The sequence below is a fragment of the Pteronotus mesoamericanus genome, unplaced genomic scaffold (assembly GCF_021234165.1).
Source record: "Pteronotus mesoamericanus isolate MK-2021 breed Mesoamerican mustached bat unplaced genomic scaffold, CSHL_Meso_final contig_20, whole genome shotgun sequence".
Taxonomy (NCBI): Eukaryota; Metazoa; Chordata; class Mammalia; order Chiroptera; family Mormoopidae; genus Pteronotus; species Pteronotus mesoamericanus.
The window spans coordinates 65,458,106-65,477,997 of record NW_026555085.1 but is presented as its reverse complement, the minus strand read 5'-3'; the positions used below and the strand labels follow the sequence as shown (position 1 = coordinate 65,477,997).

General features: G+C 44.9%; 1 protein-coding gene across 4 annotated transcripts in view; it reads left to right on the top strand.

Moving 5' to 3' along the window:
* The window catches only part of FYN (FYN proto-oncogene, Src family tyrosine kinase), a 199,165-nt gene that overhangs the window by 156,592 nt on the left and 22,681 nt on the right, over positions 1 to 19,892 (top strand). For 3 of the 4 annotated variants that reach the window (XM_054569839.1, XM_054569841.1, XM_054569840.1), the window contains 4 exons: positions 2,307 to 2,471; positions 5,519 to 5,698; positions 7,254 to 7,330; positions 7,438 to 7,591. In XM_054569839.1, the coding sequence (XP_054425814.1) occupies positions 2,307 to 2,471; positions 5,519 to 5,698; positions 7,254 to 7,330; positions 7,438 to 7,591 (576 nt within the window). Of the gene's footprint in view, positions 1 to 2,306; positions 2,472 to 2,889; positions 3,046 to 5,518; positions 5,699 to 7,253; positions 7,331 to 7,437; positions 7,592 to 19,892 lie in introns of all 4 variants that reach the window. The other variant, XM_054569842.1, reaches the window with a different exon arrangement.

Below are 19,892 nucleotides of genomic sequence, written 5' to 3'. Positions count from 1 at the left end.
CCAAGTGAAAAGCAATGGGTTAAACTTTAAAAGGTATCTTTCCTTTTTCTCTGTAGAATGTAATTCAGAAACGGGAGAGAGAGAGGGGCAGTCTCTGGGAGGGAGCTTCCGTGGGGCCCCCTGCGGGGCTGTTGGGTTCTGCAGCCGCCTCGCACTCAGCACTCTGCCGCAGCAGCGGCTACACGGGCGTTTCATTCTCTCAGGACTAGATGAATTTTCAGTCCGTTTATCACGTCCTGCTTCCCCACCAACGCTTCTGTTTCCTAGCTGGACTTAGACTTACGTGACTCACAGCTCAGTCACAGCTGCTGTGTGAAACTTTCTAAAACAGTAGATCTGTCTCTGTCCTAACACCCAGATGTCACCATTAGTCTGTTCTTCCTAGAAGTGCATACTTAGATGTTTAGGTGTGCACTTTATACATTTTATTAAAGAATATGGTCTTATGTATAAGTTTTAAAATGATTGCTTTCTTTCCAAGATTAGCATGATATAATACATACACACAGGTGGATATAGATACACATGTGCAGCTATAGATCTATATCCCATTAAACCCAGTAGTTTTTTGTGTGGCCTGTATGTAATTTTACATCATTCTTCAGGATAATGGCGGTACCCCAAAATGGTACATGACTTGGCCTCAACTCTTGCTGTATGCACATGCATTCAAAAAAATATGAGTATGTGTGTGTGATTTTTCTTTAGCAACCAAAAAAGCAGTCTTTTGAAAATGGCAGTAAGAAATAGCTATCTGGTGATCCTTGGCACTAATGGACAAGTGAAAAAATTAGCAACACTTAGAATATTTATTGATTAGGGCACCGGGGAGTTTTGGTTTATGTGGATTCTGATGAAATACTTGGGAGAAATGGAGTAGAATATCTCCCTGAGCTTAAATGATATACTCAAAATGCCTGCATGTTGAAAGGGTTTTTCAAATGCCAAAATATATTGCATTATAGCCAAACATCGGCAGCATCCCCGGGGTTTGGATCATTTGAAAATATTGTGTCGGAAAGGGCACCTTAATAACATCATAAAGCTGGAAGGAGAGAGAGGATATGAAAAGTAACAGACATATTTTTAATTTCAAAAAAAAAATCTATCTCAAGTTAGATTTGTTTTTATATTGGCTTTCCCTCTTCCCTCCTTCTTTCTCCCACACAATAAAATTCCTTTGAAATATTGGCTCATAAATAATTTCCTGCCTAACCATCTCAGAACCTAATTCTATCAAAAATAAAGGAATAAAAAAGTAACTTACAGCTGGTTCTTGGAGAAAAGGCAACAATACTACGTTTGATTTCCCTGGGTCCGAAGGACCCCCAGTGGGGTAGGTCGGCGCTCTGTCCACCTCCCAGCCTGGCTTCCTGCAGCTTTCGTCACTGCCCTGATTCCTTGTCTTTTTTTTCCTTTTCTCACCTGACTGATGTTTAACTTGGCATTTAGATAGCTTCCCCTTACTGCTGCTAGATTCTAGAAGGCATATTCTTTAGAAAGAGCGAGAGAGGGAAAGAGACAGAGAGAGAGAGAGAGAGAACCCTCCAAATCACCTCACAGTGATAACTACTTCTTTCCTTTCTCTTAGGAAATAGAGCTCTTTTACATCCTCGAGTTTCTACAGATTTTAGTTTTCGTTCTTTCTGCTTTCAAACCAGACTCCTAAATTATACACTGGAGATTGTTATAAACATGGTTTAATGGGAAATATCAAAGAAGCAGGAGTACGTGGCTAGTAGAATAGAGTCAGTTAAAATGCAGGAGAAATGGCTAGAGAAATGTAGCTTCTTTATTCCCCTGCCAGGTATGATCTTCATCCTTACTAGTTTGTAACAATCTAATGTTCTGTGGAAGGATCCTGTACTGAAGTTACAATTTTAAATATAGTCCCCTTGATATTAGAGGGGGGGAAGGACAATCATATTGACATTCTGCATTCCAGATGTACTTTTGGTATTTTCAGAGGACCTGTTATTAGCGTATTGGACTGAGAATGTTTTGGGGTGTTTTTTTTTTACCTAGTGAGTATAGAAACCAAGACAGTCTGTATCTGTTTATGTGAATAGATTATAGCATACCTGAAGATGTGGAGTAGTTCAAATTTCAAATGTCCTCTATTCTGCCTTTGATAAACATGTTTCAATGTGTGGCGTCCAATCTCCCAAGACGTGTGTAGTTCTCTGCCACTGTAGTACTGTTGGAGTAATGCTGTGTGCTGGCCGGGTTTGTGCACCTGTAAGTGTTGTTGTTTCATGTGTTCTGCTTTTCTCTCCCTCTCTTGCTGCTGCCCCCTGCTCCATCAGAGAGAGCTGCAGGTCTCTGCTGCCGCCTAGTAGTTCCCTGTCACAAAGGGATGCCAAGGCTTACCGATCTGTCTGTCAAAACCAAAGATGTCTGGGAAATCCCTCGAGAATCCCTGCAGTTGATCAAGAGACTGGGAAATGGGCAGTTTGGGGAAGTATGGATGGGTATGCTAAGACTCAATTACTCTATCACTAGCTTCCTCGTTTGGGAAGTCCCAAACATCAAAGATGGAAGGTGAAAATAAAGACTGTGTGACCAAAAGGAAAGTTTGAACTACTAATCGCGGGGAATAATGATTCTGATTTTGGAATTCTAGAAGTTCTAGAAAAAAGATATAAGTGGCCAAGATTGGCAACTGGCTCAAATTATACTATTATATGTGTCTGAACTCATAAGCCAGTAAATGGTACAGGGAATGTTCTGGCTGGCACCAAATGCCTTGCTCTTCATTTCCAACTGCAAATGCTTGTCCAATGAACTCAGTATCGCCCTAACGGGCAAGTCACCTTCCATCTTTCCTAGTGCATGCATGATTATGAATTATAAGGACTTTGTTTTCTTTATTAATCCTCTTTCCTGTAGAGAAAGCTGATGGTTTGTGTTTTAACTTAACTGTGATTGCATCGAGTTGTACCCCACAAACTTCTGGATTGGCTAAAGATGCTTGGGAAGTTGCACGCAATTCGTTGTCTCTGGAGAAGAAGCTGGGTCAGGGGTGTTTCGCTGAAGTTTGGCTTGGTAAGGCAGAGGGCACGTTTTGTTTTGGCTGCATCTCAAAGCCAATTAAAAGGATGGTTTTGAACAAAGCACATTAACAGCCTTTGGGACCAAGACACTTAACCTGGATAGCTGGTACAAGCCATCCACATTTTCAGAAGATGGCAATACCTTCCTGTACTCTTCTATCCTACTTTATGTGGTTAACTAAGGCAGGCACAGAACAAGAAACCAGTACAATAGGAACCTGGTGCTTCTTCCTCCTAAGCCATGGGAAGGTAAGATACTGTAGATGGGCTACTGTAGGAGGAAACCATGAGCTTTTGTGCTCAATGGGCCTGGGTTTTTTGCTCAGTCTTTACTAGCTGATTGACCATGGGCAAAGGGCTTATTTAACCTCTTTGAGCCTCAATTTCCTCATCTGTAAAACTGGAATGATACCTACTTCATAGGACCGTTTTGAGGACTACAAGGGACAATATGTTTAGAGTCCCTTGCACATAGTAGGCGCTCAGTAGACACGTATAATTCTCTTCATTTGGTTGTCATGTCATTGATACGGCCATCTGCACTAGACCTCCCCACTGTTTCTATAACTCCTTTTGGGGCAATTGCAACTTTGCTTAAAGACAATCCACAGACTTAGGTCCCACCCAAAAATATCTGTCAGTAAGACAGTGTTAGTGCTTATGGAATCCTCCTTCATTTCTTAGACCCAATTAAAAATAATATAGATAAATACCTGCTGTTATGTGTGACTGTAAGTATTTAAGTGTAGTCTGCACTAAAAGTTTTAACAGAGCCTGGCAATGAGTAAGTACTACGTAGATACAAAGTTACAGATAGATATAAAAGTAGATAGATGGATAAATAGATACTCAGTCATTCACATATATGTGCATGTATTGCTATTTTAATAAGTATTATCATTATTATTGTCCTTCAGAGTCTACATTGTTGTGTCCGTCTTTCTCTGGACTTTAACTGAAGTGATATCAAATATGTTTATATGACCTTCTTCTCCCCCTTCTGCCCAATTTATAATTAATATTATGGGTCCTAAGATTTTTAATCCATTCACTAATGCAATCAGGAATGATTGGGCACTATACAAAACTGTATTTGCAAACTTTCAAATTAGCAACTTCAAATCATCACACATATTATTAAGACTTTGTTTCCCACTGAACATAAAACTTCATGTTGTGGTAGTTAGAGTCAGAATGGGAGGCCAACGTAAGTAACTGGGTTGTTGTGAAAGAAAAAGATCTCCATCTAGAATTTTGGGGTGCCAACAACGCTTAAATAGCAGAGACCACTGACAAGTTGTCAAATTTTCTTTAAGTTTAGTAGTCAGATATTTTGTAAGATTTGATGAATTTTTCTTTAAGCCACTTGTTCTTTCATGATTCATATTTTTGTAGGTTACATGTCAATGATTTTAACAGGGTAATGAAGCTTTCTTCAATTATAGAATTTTTTATTATAAAATCAATCATATTAAATATAAAAATTAATCTTAATTGAATCCAGCCTTTTCCAAGTAGAAAATAACAATCTAGTTTAGCAGATTTTTTTGTTTCCCTTATAAATAGCTTTAATTCAAAGTCCTAAGACTGGTAATGGTAACACACATACAACCTACTTTTTTTAACTTGGGAGCTGAAAGAGACTCAAAAGATAATCCAGTTTCATTTCAGTATTTTACAGATGAGGTAACTGATGATCATAAACTAGGACCTACTAGATTATTTTAACATGTTAAGTTTAAATATTTCTGTTCCCTCTTAGCCGTTGTCTCATTTTTCCAGCCTAGCTGATAGAGGTCATGGCTCTTGTTGTGGCTGACCATCAGTAAGCCTGAGGAATTTTTCTTATCTGGTTGAAGTATGGGCAAGTAGACTGTGAGCTTCTTGCTAGTGCTTATCACTAATTATAATCTTACTTATAGATCAACTGTTGAAGGACTCAGTCAAGTATTGAGATAGCTCATCCATTGCAGACAATTGAAAGTCTAGAGATATAATTTCCAGACATCCTCAGTGTGTTGCCATATTTTTTTAATGGCATAGCCCATAAAATGGAACTTAATTTAAATTCTTCCATGCTCACTCTACTGCCTAATGCATAGATATTGGATGGCCAGGCTTGATCTAACTCCTGGACTTACATTTTTATAAAGAAATTTGTAATTTCTTTTCATTTTGGTACAAATTTGTAATCACATGGCTGAACCAGAAAAGGAAAGTGCTATATATCAAAATGAGGAAAAAGTTAAATTATAAGCTATAATATAGCCATAAATAATGAAACCTATTTTTCCTGTTGAAATACTTGATAGAGTCCTTACATTTGATTGCCTTTGTTCAACAAAAACTATAGTAAGTTTTTAACTTAAAATCTAACTTTATGCAAATAGCTGTTGATTAAAAAACTTTTTTTTGCCTCCAAAAGAGGACCCTTGGTTTGACTTACTATTGTGGGATGTCTGCAGGTACCTGGAATGGAAACACAAAAGTAGCCATAAAGACTCTTAAACCAGGCACAATGTCCCCCGAATCGTTCCTTGAGGAAGCACAGATCATGAAGAAGTTGAAGCATGACAAGCTGGTCCAGCTGTATGCGGTGGTGTCCGAGGAACCCATCTACATTGTCACCGAGTATATGAACAAAGGTGGGGCAAGGCCTCCCCGGGCCTCACCTCACAGTGACCTGAGGGTTGTTTCAGGGAGAGGAACGGGGTTGCCTGCTAGCTTTTTCTCCTGGTTTCTGCACGAGTCGAGCATTGCCATCAGGAAGCACAAATTGTGTGCTCATTAATGAAAACATTTTAAAACAGACTATGACCTCCAGTTTGCCCCCTAAGTACTTGTGATACCACTACCATTTGCATGCTGCACATGAAGAGTTCCAGCTTCTCTCCAGAATGAAAACATTCATTTTTATTATCAGCGTGATACAGAAGGCTATGAGTTTGCTGTTATTTTAAATGCCATAGCTTGTGTTAAATTTCCTTTTTGCAAGGCTGAACAATTAATATCAGACACTGGTCCCTGGGCTATGTAGTCTCCATCTTTTTAACATCTCTTTTTATTTTTTTTTTCAGCTCTCTTTTTAAACATCAAATGAAGAAAGACATGCTTTTAAAGAGCACATTTTATTCTCATTCTCAGTGTGTGGCTCTGTCTCTCTCTGTCTTCTAATCAAAGCAATATTGTTGGGGATAAGGCCAAAGATCACTTTGTTTTGGAAAAATAGATGAACCAAACAAGAAATGTCCTTTAAAGGCAATGCATTGTACCTCAGAGGATTACAGTGTAATTTTTCCTTTCTGTGTACTTTTAAAACATATTTGGAATTTTATTTTTTCCTGGCAGATTGTTTGTCCTTTGTATCCAGGGTTATTTGGTAAATAACTTTGTGATTAAAGCATGAAAAAAAATCACCTTGACCGTTAAGAGCCTTCAGCCTCTACATGTGGCTCTCTGAGCTCTGGTGTCAGTTCTGAGCTCCTCAGGCCGTGTTATCGAGGCGGCGCCGAAGCCCCAGCTGTGCTGACACAGGGGCCACGAAGGCCTGGCTGGCCATGAGCTTCTTGCCTCATCCTCTATCTTCCAGATAGTCTTTTCTTTTATTTGACATCTCTTCTTGATTTAAAATCTGTAAATAAGCTAGGCCAGTGATTCTCAAAATTTACTATGTGTCAGGATCACTTAGAAGGCTTCTTAAAATACAGCTTCCTGGGCCTAACCTCCAGAGTTTCTGATTCAGTAGATCTGGGGTGGGACCTGAGGATTTGCATTTCTGTCAAGTTCCCTGAGGGATGCTGTTCTGCTGGTCCCAGGACCACATTTCAGGAAGCACTAGGCTGGGTGCTATTCCCCCACCTCACTCCTCTCTGCAGGGCCCGTCGGGGACCGAGAGGGAGGTGATGCAGCGCTCTACGTGTTCTTTATGACAGAAAAAGGGGATTGAGTCCCATTTTTTCTAGTTTTATCAAATTTTTGTTGTCCTTGGAAATGACATCACCATTGTTTACTTTTAAAAGTTTCTGCTGCCTTTCACTACATAGTTTTTTCTGGGTTTTTGGTATAACCCTTTCTTTTGCATTGATGGCATTAATTAGTTCAGTTACCTCATTACTTCTAATAGGAAAACCAAATACAGCCCTCTGTTGGAAATTTTTATCTTTCAAAGTAAATTGAAATGGTTTTCTGTTTTGTTCATAGGGAGTTTACTTGATTTCTTAAAAGATGGAGAAGGAAGAGCTCTGAAATTACCTAATCTTGTGGACATGGCAGCACAGGTAGGCCTCGTGGTACTGCCTCGATTCCTCGATTCCTGCCTTAGATACAATAACATGTAATATATCAAGCCAATGTGTAACGTGTTCTGTTCCCTTGATTTCCACAGGTTGCGGCAGGAATGGCTTACATTGAGCGCATGAATTATATCCACAGAGATCTGCGATCAGCAAATATTCTAGTGGGGAATGGATTAATATGCAAGATCGCTGACTTTGGATTGGCCAGATTGATCGAAGACAATGAGTACACAGCCAGACAAGGTAGGCACTTGAATGACAATGGCTCGCGATCACATCCTTGAAAACAGTTATTTACTGCACAACTCTTCCTCCCTCCTTTCCTTTCCTTCCTTCAGAAAATATTTGAAATGTCATTCTACAGACAGGCTTCTTTCTTCTTGACCTGGCAGGAACCTGACAACTCAGCAGGTGGGAGACTGTAGTGGGTTTCAGTAGATGGATGAGATACTCCTTTCTTGATGAGTGAGTGTTCACTGACATGGTCCTCCTGGTCCGTGCCACCCTCCCTCACAGCATCCAGGCCTGGGACACTTTGCTTTCGGAGAAGGAGGGTGTGGAAGGCCAGTAGATTAGTGAAGAAATGGCTCGTCACTCCATCAGAATCTCAGCAAAAAACAGAAAACAAGCTCATTGGATAATTTAATAAAGGAATTATTTACAAAGGTATGGGCAGGGTTTAGGAAAACCAGTAGGGCATGATGGGTATCCCAGAGCTAGTGACAGCAGTGGGCCCAAGGCCTGAAGGCAAAGGGATGGGGGTGGCATGCACCAGAACTAAGGGCCCAGCCGTGCTGAGAGGCCACCTTCATCAGAGCAAGGCCGCAGGGCGGATCTGGAGGACTCATAACCAAGCTCACCCTTCAGCCCTCCTCCAGTTCTCCTGCCGAACCCAACCAGAAGCCAGAGGTCAAAGGAGCCCATTGATGAGTACAGATAGGTCCAGAGCAGGAGAAGAGTGAAAAGGGGATTTAGAGGGAGAAGAGAACATACTTAATTGAAAATCACCTCCTCTAATCATCTACTTTACCCCATCTCCTCCAAAGATTTGTAGAATTAGCCTCTAGGAAAAAATATATCCCATCCAGCAGGCACTCCAGTGGGGCAGCTTTCAGGCGCTGTTAGAACACCAGACCCCAGGGAGCGGGTGCCAGTGTTAACTTCTGTTCTCCTAGATCTTCACGTAGTGGTCAGTGGGTAAAAGTGTGGGGGTAAATGTGCTGTTGACAAATTCAATGTAAACTCCTCACATAGAACACAATGCTTGTGTCTGAAGGAAGGGCTTCACTGTTGTTGTTTTTAACCAAAGCCTGGTTATTCTGAGCAAGGCTGAGCAGTGACTGGAATATATTACACGGCAGTGCTTTCTACTGGATTTCACAAAGGCCACCTCTGGAATTCTTATTCTTATTTATTTTTTTTTAATTCTTTCATGCCATGCCAATTCTTCCCTGCTTTTATCATTCTCAGCAGTCTCAAGTGATGAGGCAAAATGTTAAACTGAAATCCTGGCTCATGCAGATACCATCCAAATGCAGAATTACGTCGGTCAGACAGCTTGGCTATTTGAATTTCCCCAACACGTGGTAGTTCTTGTCCTAGAGCCAAATGCCCACACAGCAAGCATGCCCACGCATTACACATGCACACGCCAGCGCGGGGCCAGATGGCATGCTGCATCGCTAATCAAAGGCACACGGGCCGCTTTGGTTGGCCCTGGCAGTCCGGAGAGAAATGTGGATGTGATTTTGAGTCAAGGTGAGCTGAGGGGGTCTGAAGTGCCACTGGACCTGAAACCTGGCCTTAAATGAAAGAGGTAACCCCGGGGCAAACCTGTCAGATCTCAACTCTCCACCTGGACGGAGAGCAGAGCAGAGTGAGTGAAGGCTGTGAGACATGAATACTTGATTTAGGAAGTGGTGAGAATGGAGTCGACCTTGGCGCTTGGTTCTGTAAGCATTCCTTCCTGGTGCTGGAGGGACTGGCTGAGGATTTGCTTCTCCCCTTCTCCTGGACTTGGGATCCTATAGAATTTGTGCTTAACAGCCTGGAACTATCAATAAATGCGAAGGGTAGGGCCCAAAGCCCGAGGATGCTGGCAGGGATGCTGTTGCCAGGGTCTGGCTATTTAGTTCATGCAGTGAGGTCCCCCTGGCTGCGGCCCTGGGTGATTAACGCCCAGGGGAAGGTGTGCCAGGAGCCCCTCACTGGTTCCCCTCACGCACACTGCTGCTGTGGAAGAGGGCTGGGTGGCCGCCCTCGGCCTTGGCCATCAGTCCTGACTTCTTTGGTTAGCTGTCCTGATTGCCTTTCTTCTGGTGGCTTCCTTACCTCCACCATCACTTTCCCAGATGCTGTCCTGATGCCCTCCAAGGATCGGCCTCACACCCTTTGGACCGTGTTTCCATCGCTTAATTTCCTAAAAGAGTATCCCACCCTTCTGCCTTAAAATTATTTTCTCTTCTCTCTTCCCTTTGAAAATATCTTCAGATCCATGCCAAACACTGGAAAGAGATAGGTAAGAAATCAATGAACTGGAGAATTGAACTGGGGGCGGGGGAATGAAGGCTGGAGGCCCCACGACTTGCCAGAAGAATTAAAAAAATGCTGTCCTACAGCAGAGGGAGAGGAAGGAGCAGGGACATTTATGGAATACCTGCGCGGTGCCAGGCCTGAGTGGGAAAATGTGAGGAGTGGGGAGGAGGCAATAGAAATAGACTCAGGGGGTTAAGTAACTCATACAAAGGCACACAGCTCATAAAAGGGCGGAGGCGGGATTTGCATCTGGGCATAGCTAGCTGTATTGCATCTACTCTCTTATGCTATGTTGACTGCCTCTCATCCAGACAGTGATTAAAAGAACAGGAAATTATGAGATTAGTCCTAAGTCCCTTTCTCCCTTTATTTTATGGAAAAGTTTTTAAGGGGCACCTCCTACAGTGCCTGTGTGAGGGAGTTGGAAAGAGCTTCATTTTCCGGCTCTGCGACAACTCAGTTGTTTATAAAATGCGTCCCCAGGGTCTGCCCTGCCCTGGCCTCTTTACAAGGCAGGAAGGTCCTGGTGTGTGTCTGCTGGTGTGCTCTGCAGATGGCATGCGTGCTGCATGCTGAAGTTTCTGCTGGGGATTAAGCAGCTCCTCCGCACAGCTGGTCCATGTGCCTGGTAATATTTGCAAGTCGGGTTTTATGACCCCCACAAGGCCACAGCCAGGCAACGCCGTGATTATGGAAGTGTGGGCAGTGTTCAGAAGCGCGTGCTGAACACAGGTATTTAGGACTGTGAGTGACAGTTGTTTTTCAGCACAGTTGTGACCGTCCCATCTAAGGGCACACTGAGATGTCTGTCACTCCCCTGGACGGATGAGATGGCATTTCCCAGGGCACAGAATTAGAATACGGACCTGCGTTAAATAGCTCTCCCGGTGTTCCTTTCCTCCTACCGCCCCCACCCCACTCACTGGGCAGCACACAGAAGCCCCCTGTCAGGGAGACGGTCAAGACTAAGCCCAGCGGCCCTGAGGGTGATCCTCTCTGCCAACAGCATTCTAGAGGCAGCTGGGCATTACTCGGTGCTGCTCCTTCTCTGTGACTGGTATATTTCTCTCAGTGATAGCAGATAGATCTTCTTTAGTCATAAACTCTGCTAACTTCTGGCTAGTCATGGTGTCTGAGTAATGCCAATTATTGCTTTACTTTTGCTAGTAATTGCATTACTGAGTAATGCTTAATTGTTCGAGGGCCATGTCCATGAAAGGCGCTTTGCAAGCCTAAGGCTGCTCAGGGGGAGTGAGCACACACCGGAGAAATGCACAGGAGCATTGCCGAAGTTGGGCAGCACCAGATTTCAAACCCAGCTCTGTCATTTGGGGCCTTGGACAAGGCCTTTAGCCTGGCCACGTCTCAGTTTGCTTATTTGTGGAAATGTATTTTACCTGTTTTGTGTTTTAATTTTTGCAAATATTAAGTAAAACAATACATTTAAAGTATTTAGCATAGAGTCCAGTGCAAAGCAGGTGGTAAATAAAAAATACTCTTGTTATGTCCATAGAGGGCTTAAGTTTTTGGATAGTAAACAAATGCATGAATGGATTGTAGACACAATGGAAAGGCTCAAACACTATTGAGGAAAGGGGGAGAGGAATCAAAGATAATTTCCAGATAGCCAAATGCAAGTAAACATGAGAATGGGGTTACCAACAAAAGGAATGAGTGAGTTGGGAAGACCTCATTTTCAGAGAGAGTGAGTTTCGTTTGGGATTTGTTGAGCTTGAAGTGGTTGTGGTAGTACATCCAAGCAAGGTGTTGAAGCCCAGAGAGGTCAGTCGGAGTGCCCGCTGCCACGTGGTCCCCACCATGTCACTGTGCCTCAGCTGGCCCTGGCCTCTCACCCCAGTGCCACCTACAGCCTCCCCGGAGGCCTGGTCACAGCCTCCTCCCACCCAGGCACTGTGCCTTCATCCCAGGGTCGCTCCCCAGCTGCCCCCAGCCCTGCCCGTGCCACGGGCGCCACACGGATCTTCTGTCTGTCCTGTTGTCCTCACACGTCCACACCACACCTGTCTCCTGTAACCACCAACGCGGCAGCTGTCACCCAGCTGCACTTTCCAGGGCTCGCAGCCCCCAGACATCGGACAGACAGGAAGCAGTGGGAGAATTCTTGACAGACTCCTGTTTTTTCCTTCATGAGCTTTCAGGAAGCTGGGTGCTGACAAACATCAGTTTTAAATCTAGCAAGTTGAGATCTGGCTTATGTATAAGAATGACTTGCTTTTGTGCACACTTCCACTTTTTTGGAACCATAATATAAAAACAATAAAATAAATAAATCTGAAGTGTACAAATCAATGAATTTTTACATCTGTGTATGTCCCTGATCACCCACAGATGAGGACACAGGCACTGCAGGCACTCTAGAAGGCCCCCTCAACCCCCTTCCAGCCATCACCACCCCCAGAGGCAGCCACTGTTTTTACCTCTACCACCCTAGGTTCACTTTGCCTGTTATTGAACTTCATATACACGAATCTTTGGTGTCTGGCTTCTTACCCATCATTGTGCCTATGAGATTCATCCACGTTGCTGCACGTTAACAGTAGTTCTTTCCTTTACATTGCTGAGTAGTATTTCATTATATCGTTTCATCCATTCTACTGGTATTTCTAACTTGGGACTATTATGAATTAAGCTACCATTGTGGTAAACGTACGTCCGCCCATTTATTGGGTATATTCGCAGAAGTGGAATTGTAAGGTCGCTGCCGAGTCTAGCATTTGTAGCTACTGCCCAGCAGATTTTGTGGGCGTATCTTTAAAGGGAGAGTGCCCAGGTACTGTGCTGTATCCTCTCCAGGCTGTTGAGGCAGCTGGTGAAACTGAGGAACCTGCAGGTGGAAGTCAGGGGCCTGGGCTTTTACCTTAGCTCTGTCCCTCACGATATGCCGTCCCCAGGCAGATCACTTAACCTTTTTGAGACTCATTTTTAGCATCTGTAAAATGGAGGTTAAAAATAATTACCTTACATAACTCATGAGAAGTAAATGGGCTGCCTATAAAAGCTCTTTGAGGGTTGTGAAATATAAAAACCATTCTTGTAACCTGAGTTTTTTTTGTTTGATGTATATTTTCCTTGAAAAAGATCTTTATTTTCTTACCTAAAAGACAGTTTTCAGGGGGAAAAAAAACCTATTGGTGATCAATAAAGAAGCATCAGTCTTCTAAAAGGAAAATATAATATCATTACTTTTCAGCCCACTCCGTTTATCTGTGTGCTCACCACTTTGCATTACCTACGTGGCCCAAGGGCTCCTCGCCCTGAACGCAGCGGGCTCGCCGTCCTCTCCTCCTTTCACCTCGCCGCCTCCTCCGTCGGGAGCTGTCCCCGCCTCCGTGCTGCCTCCCTTGTTTTTCATCTCGCCAACGCTGAGTATCCACGGGGCATTCTCAGCAGTGTCACTGGTGGTTGTGCGCGCGCACGCTCGCTCTCTATCGCGCGCACACACACGCGAATAAGCACTGCTATAGCAATTCTCCCAAATATTCGTGGACCTAGTCTTACTATTTCTCTGTGGAGGAGTTTTGGCCTGAAGATCAGCACGATGGACATAGTAGGTATCTAACAAATATCTGTTTGCAGCCGGGGAAATGGCCAAAATCACAGCCACCCCTCCACACTTCTCAGGCATGCGCTCCTGCTCTGTGAGCAGCGTGCACGACTGTCTCTCTGGTCCTCAGATACTGTTGTGACTGCAGGAACATCCAGAATGATTGTGTGCTCCGCCGGTATTCCCTGTGTACACCAATATTTGCTTCACCAGCAAGATTGTCCTTGGGGTAAAGGGAAGCACAGGAATTTGGGAGCCAGATAAGCCTGGGTTCAAATCCAGACTCTGGCATTTCCGGTCATGGATTTTGCATACGCTGTAGCCCTGCTAAGCCTCAGCTTTCTCATCCGTGACGTGGGGCTGATGTTGGTAGCCCTTCAGGTGGTTGTGAGCATGAGAGAAGACAGTTGGCAGAAGCTGCTAGTATTCTTCACTCCTCCCACCTCCTCCTGGCAGCACTAAGCTTTAAGTCTTTCTGGATAGCCAGGCCTCTTTCCTTCTTCACGCACACACACCGCCTCCCAAAGATGGCAGAGACTGGATTGGCTAAGAGCATAACCTCTGAAGTCAAATCATCACTGCTAATAAGCTTTGAGGCTACGGACAAGTTCCTTGACCTCTCTGAGCCTTTATTTCTTCCTCTGAAAACAGGGATAATAACAGTTATCAACATCACAGAATTGGTGCGTGGCTTCCCTGGGAATGTACGCAAAGCAAACACTGAGCTGATAGTTACACAGTTGTAGTCAACAATGGTAGTAATAGTAATATTGCTACTATTGATCAATGAATAATAGCATGTGCTTGCGCTCTCTGTATCTCCATTTCTTTCTCTCTCTCTCCCCCCCCCCCCATACTTATACACCCAAATCCATACACCCCCCTGGTCTGTCCTGACTCTCCCTTCGGTTCTTTCACTTAGAGGGCCTGCCTATTTAACCCTCTTCTCTCCTGATTTGAATCATCACAAAGACAGGAACACAGAGTTGCTGTGTGTTTTGGGTTTGTTAGGGGTTTATTTTAAGGTCTAAGTTAATGACAAGATCATTGCTGAGGAAGCAAATGTCTAGGCAGTTTACTCTCTGAGTCTTTGGAATGTAGGCAGAAACAGGCATCCGGGACTTTGTATAAGACCTGCTCTAAGTTTAGGTTTGTGTATTAAATAGAAAAAGAAAAATGCCTCTGTTCAAATGCTCTCAGTATTGAAGATTTAAGTTGAATAGATTATTATCTGGAGAAAAATTCACGTATAAATTAGACTGCAAAGAATTCATAATTGTTGCAGTTTTCATGTTAATTATTTCATGTTAAAAAATTGTTACTGCATAAATTAACACATTCTTTCATGGAGAACATATTTTAGAAAGATTTGTTACTTTAATAACTCTTTGTGTATTAGAAATCCCAGATGCCTGTACTAATTAAATATAATCAGATTTTGGATTCAAAAAGCACAGTAGCCATTTAACAAACAAGCAGGCAAGCTAGGTTGACAAACAGTCAAGAATAAGCGGATTCCTATTTCTTTCATATTTTGAATTTCACAATTCAGAGCCGTGAATTCAATTCCTGTCCTTCCTTTGTATTGCTAGGACTGGGGATTATCAGACTCAGAACGCCAGCTTTCCAGCTCAAGGGCTCCTGCAGAATTATTAATCAGCCTCTTCTGAGGCCTCTGTAATCCGGTGACAGATCAAGGCTGATCTTGCCATGAGATGCCCTCCCTCTGCCCCTGTCCGCACATGCGTTTCTTGTTCTCTGTCAGCAGCAGCATTGCAATTCCCACACAGTGTGCTGTGACCTGAACAGCAAAGGGGGCGGGGGGCAGGGGCTTTTAATTATTGAATTTAATCTAATTCTTCCCATGCTAGAGAAGCAAACCATCCTTTAACAAAAAGCAAACGCTTTCCAATGCAGCCATTGTTTTAAGTACTGAGCAGGAAACTCGTTTGTTTGAACTGACCACGCATGGGTCCCCAGGGGCTGTCTGGTGAGAGCTGGGGGTTCCTGCAGAACGCCCTGCTGGTGGCCGCGTTGGAGCCATCATTCCTGCTGAGCAGACGGGTTGCAGCCTGATCCGAGCCTGGTTCTCATCAATCCTCCCAGATCCTGGGTTTAGTACACTTCTGTCGCTAGGGAGAAAAGCGCCTTCATTTGTATTCTGCCTTTTACAGTCCTGGACTTCCACCAGCATTTCCGAGAGAGGGTCGCTTTGTGTATCTGCTGAGCCACAGCCCAGCTGCGAGGCCAGGTTAACCTCAGCGACAGGGGTCAGACTGCAGGGAGAAGGGGGGTGGACGGCGCAGACCATGCACTTCTCTCAGAGAAGGGACGCAGGGAAAGCCGGAGAGTAAAATGAAAGTAAAGGGGCTTCAACTCACCCTAGCCTACCTGTCTCTTTTAAGGTTAAAACTGTTGTGGGGGAGGGGTGGGCTCATGTCTTTCCCTCCCACAGAGGGGCAGGCAGCTCCAGGACTGTGCCCAGAGGACACAGATGGGTCTGCCGGAAGCCCCCCTTCGCTGAGAGCCTCTTGTCTGAATACCTTCCCTCTTTATCTGCCCTGGGCAGTCACCCCTCGTATTCTACGTGGGTATCTTCTCCTTTGTACTGTCTTGGGCAGGACAATCTGGTGTTTGTTTCTGGATGGTCAAGAAGTCATTGGTCTCTGCATCCCACGTTTCTTAATAATCACCAAGAAGGAAGCAGATGGTCACCCCTCTGTGATTTTAAAGTGTGTAAATAGGAACTACAGACTGCCATCAAACATCAAAAATGTCACTCGACTTCCTTGTCTTGCTTTGCTGCAAAAGGAACTCCTGCCCTTGCATCACGTGGGTAATCGGGGACAGGCAGTGTGTGTGAAAACTGCCCCACAGTCGGAAGCCTCTGCTTCTTCCAGCCAAAGGAGGGCGCACAGCAACGTCATGCTGATCTCCCCAAGGGCACGGGCATGGTGGGGGCTGTTTGAAAAAGCAACTCCAAAGTGGCTATGGTTGTGTGCATGTCATTCTCTTCCTTCGATTTCTTCCTAACTCCCAACCAAACTCTCAATATGATCACCAGCTGTTCCCAAGCAGGATCCCAGACGCCAGTGCTTGTCCTTGCTGCCGAGCATACTTCACAGCATGATTTCAGACTGACCCAGACCCACGGCTCCTTCTTGGGTGGCTGGATTCTTGGAATAATTTCTATGTTGAGCTCTGTCCCAAACCTCCATTTATTACTTAGTCTGAGTTCCCACCACCCTAAACAGCAGCATATGGAGCTCTGCTCAGAGCTTTCTTGCCTTTTGTCCTGCATAAAAGTCCACAGTTAGTGTTAATCCTCCTGGGGCTGTGAATCAGAATTTTTATCCTAAGATTGTTTCCCTTTTGGCCCCTGGGAAGATAAAAGGATAATTGGAGTTTATCAGAGCTTTGGTGTTCTACAACAGCAAGCAAGGCTCCTCCTTAATTCCACCCAAGGCAACCACTCAAACAAGCCCCCAACACAGCCTACACTTCAGGGCAAGTCCCCTTGGTGTTTCTTAGACTTTCTTCCTGAGAGTAAAGGGGCCAAATACCCATGATTTCAGAAGATGCTTGTTAATTTGGTTCTTTACTTTTGGGTTGCCAGTGAGAGTTATCCTGAGCTGTCTTTGGAGACCATTGGGAGGAAGGCGACAGGGAAAGGCAAGCAGCCCGGGGCAGCCTCCCCTAGGAACGGCAGCCTTTCCGTTTTCTGCCGTGGAAGGCTGTCCTGCCCTTCCCCCGTCTGCCTTCCCGACTGTCCCCCTGCAGCTTTAACAAGGCGCCGGGACTGGTGCTTTGCCTCGGGCCTCATCCCCCTCTCTCCCTGACGGCTGGGTCCGCTCTCCTCTGCCCTCTGGTTGGCCTGATTGGGTTTTAATACCCACGGACGGACTTTCCATCCCTCTTCTGTCTGGTTCTCAATTCAGGGCTCCCCTTGGGACTTTGCTCACCCCTGTCAACCTGAACATCTCTCCTGCGAACTCAGCTACACCAGGCTGGGTCTGTGCCTGCGTGATCAACCTTTGTCTTTGCGCTGTGTTCTGGCCCAGCCTCCGGTCTTGGTCCTTGTCTTCCTTTGCCAAACCTGCCCTCCCCCCGCACCCCCCACCCCCCGCCCCCCCGTCTGCCGTTGCCCCAGTGAGACAGCACTCCTCCCGACCCCTGTCACCTTTCTTCTCAAACGCCAGGCTCACCCTTATGCATTTCGGATGGAATGCCATCTCACTCCATTGTGCCATTTACTTGTCATTTATTTTTATTTTTAAAACATGATGCTAAAACCTTACAAACTTAAAGCCAAACTTTGGGCAGAATACGTCACCAGGAATAACTGGAAAACACACAATTGTATTACTCTGGGCAGGTTTGGAAAATGTGAAAGTCATTCCTTTGGCCTGGTGTGAAAATTCTGAGTTTTGCTTTGCCAGGTTTTACTGAGTTTGAAATCATTGTTTTGTTTGAATAACCACAAAGTTCCAGGTCAGGTCAGCTTTGATTTTACCTCTTTCACAGGATATCCTGGCCTAGTCCTGCCTTGTCACGCCCCCGACTTCCTCATGTAATCAGCTTCCTGTTATTAGCATAGTTTGTGATTTCTTTTCTTTTATTCCCCAGGGTAACTTTGAAGTTGAAGTGCTGCACATTATTAACATTGCCTATTCATAGTCAAAGTGAGCGCTGGTGGATCTTTGGTTCAGAAAACCTGTGTTTGTTATTGACGCGGATGCCTTTCCTCCCTGAAAATGCTGTTTAGGCACCACTTGCATTCTCTGTAAGAATGCTTGGGTTCTGTTTTTATGCACTGGCTTTGCCTTCTCCACTTTGGCCCAGTTTTTTAGCCAGAGGGGATATTTTCTGAGGCAGGACTATGAAATTGGCCTCATCACCAGGACCCAAAAAAAAAAAAAAAAAAAAGGGCTTGACAGCCAGCTCTCCAGCAAGAGCTTGTAACATGAGCCGGGCGCCACCGAGGCCTGCACCGGCCCCTGCCCTGAGCTGCCCCGGAGAGCGGCCGTGGGTCACGCCGTGGGTCACGCTGCAGCATTTCCCTGTGGTTGCCTCTTTCCCCTCCCTCCCGAGCCCTCTTCTTCCTAAAGCCAGCACCACAGTTAGCTCTCGGTTGGATTTGCCTGTGAGCTTGATCTCCTGAGCTGCCTGGAAAGTCCTAGGGTAGGAAGTGACCTGTGCTTGGCTCTCTCAGGAGTCCCTCTCGCTGTGCTGAGGGCTAACTGGACACTCAGTAAGTTCTCAGTGACAGATTGATGAGCGTATCGGGTTTTCTTCAGCCTCTTTCCCTCTCTTGAAGTTTGGAGAGCTTTGCCTAACCTAATGCATGCAACTCAGTGCCTTTGCACTGCTACCCAAAGAAAATAATACCTGGGTTTTATCTGGCTATTATGAGGTGCCAGGTGCTGTGCTGAGACCCTCACATTATTTATAATTCTCTCCCCAACCTCATGAGGTTATCATCATCCCTAATTTACAAGCAAGGAGGCTGAAACTGAGGGAGGTTTTAAATGGTCACCGAGAAAATCCAGTGTGCAAGCCCAGGTCTGCCCGACTCTGAAGCTCCTTTTCCAAATGACTGTCCCAGACCTACCACAAATGACCCCTGGAGCCCAGCTCGAGGGCCTCTTTGCATGGTCACTGGGGAGCATTCCCTAGGGAGCCGTGCTCCCTGGCTGACGTACACACACCGTGCGGGAGCGAGCCTTGGGAGCAGAAGTCTCTGCCGTCTTCCTTTACGCTTTTGAAATGCCACTGCCAGCATCTTAGTATATGAAGATGCAAAAAGTACAGTAAGTAACCAGTCAAGTAAACACTGTTTCTGTTTGAGGCAGAAGAAAACAGATTAGATCGCCTGGCCACTGGGGATAGAGGACCTTCACTAATGGGAACAGAGTGCCTGGGGTTGGGATGAGCCATCCTGATATGATGAATTTAGCTCATCAGCCTGTTTTCACTTAAAAAGTGAGCGCATTCAGTCAGACTGTCCTAGAGTGTGACTATCAGTTTGTTACACTGCTGCATTGTCACTCTTTTCTTTGTTCTGTTTGATTGAATCGGTGTAAAGGAAGAGAATTTCTTTGGTCATCAGAGTGTTAGCTACATCGCTGGGTTGGCCCTTTAGCCAGCTAAAGCATTTATTGAACAGTTACTGTTTTACCAGCCTCAACCAAAGTACTGTAGAGGAACCGAATTGTAAAATATGGTCTCCAACCTCAAAGAACTTACATTCTGTTTAAAGAGATTTTTAAAAAACACACATGTAGAGCTGGTAGAAAGACATGTGGGAGACATAGAAATGGCAGCACAGTGTATCGTGTTCAACCGTGTGGGCTCTGGAGCCAGACTCCCTTGGTTCAAATCCCACTTCCACCTCTCCTTTGGCATGTCATTTTACCTCTTCGTGTCCAGTTTTCTCATCTATAG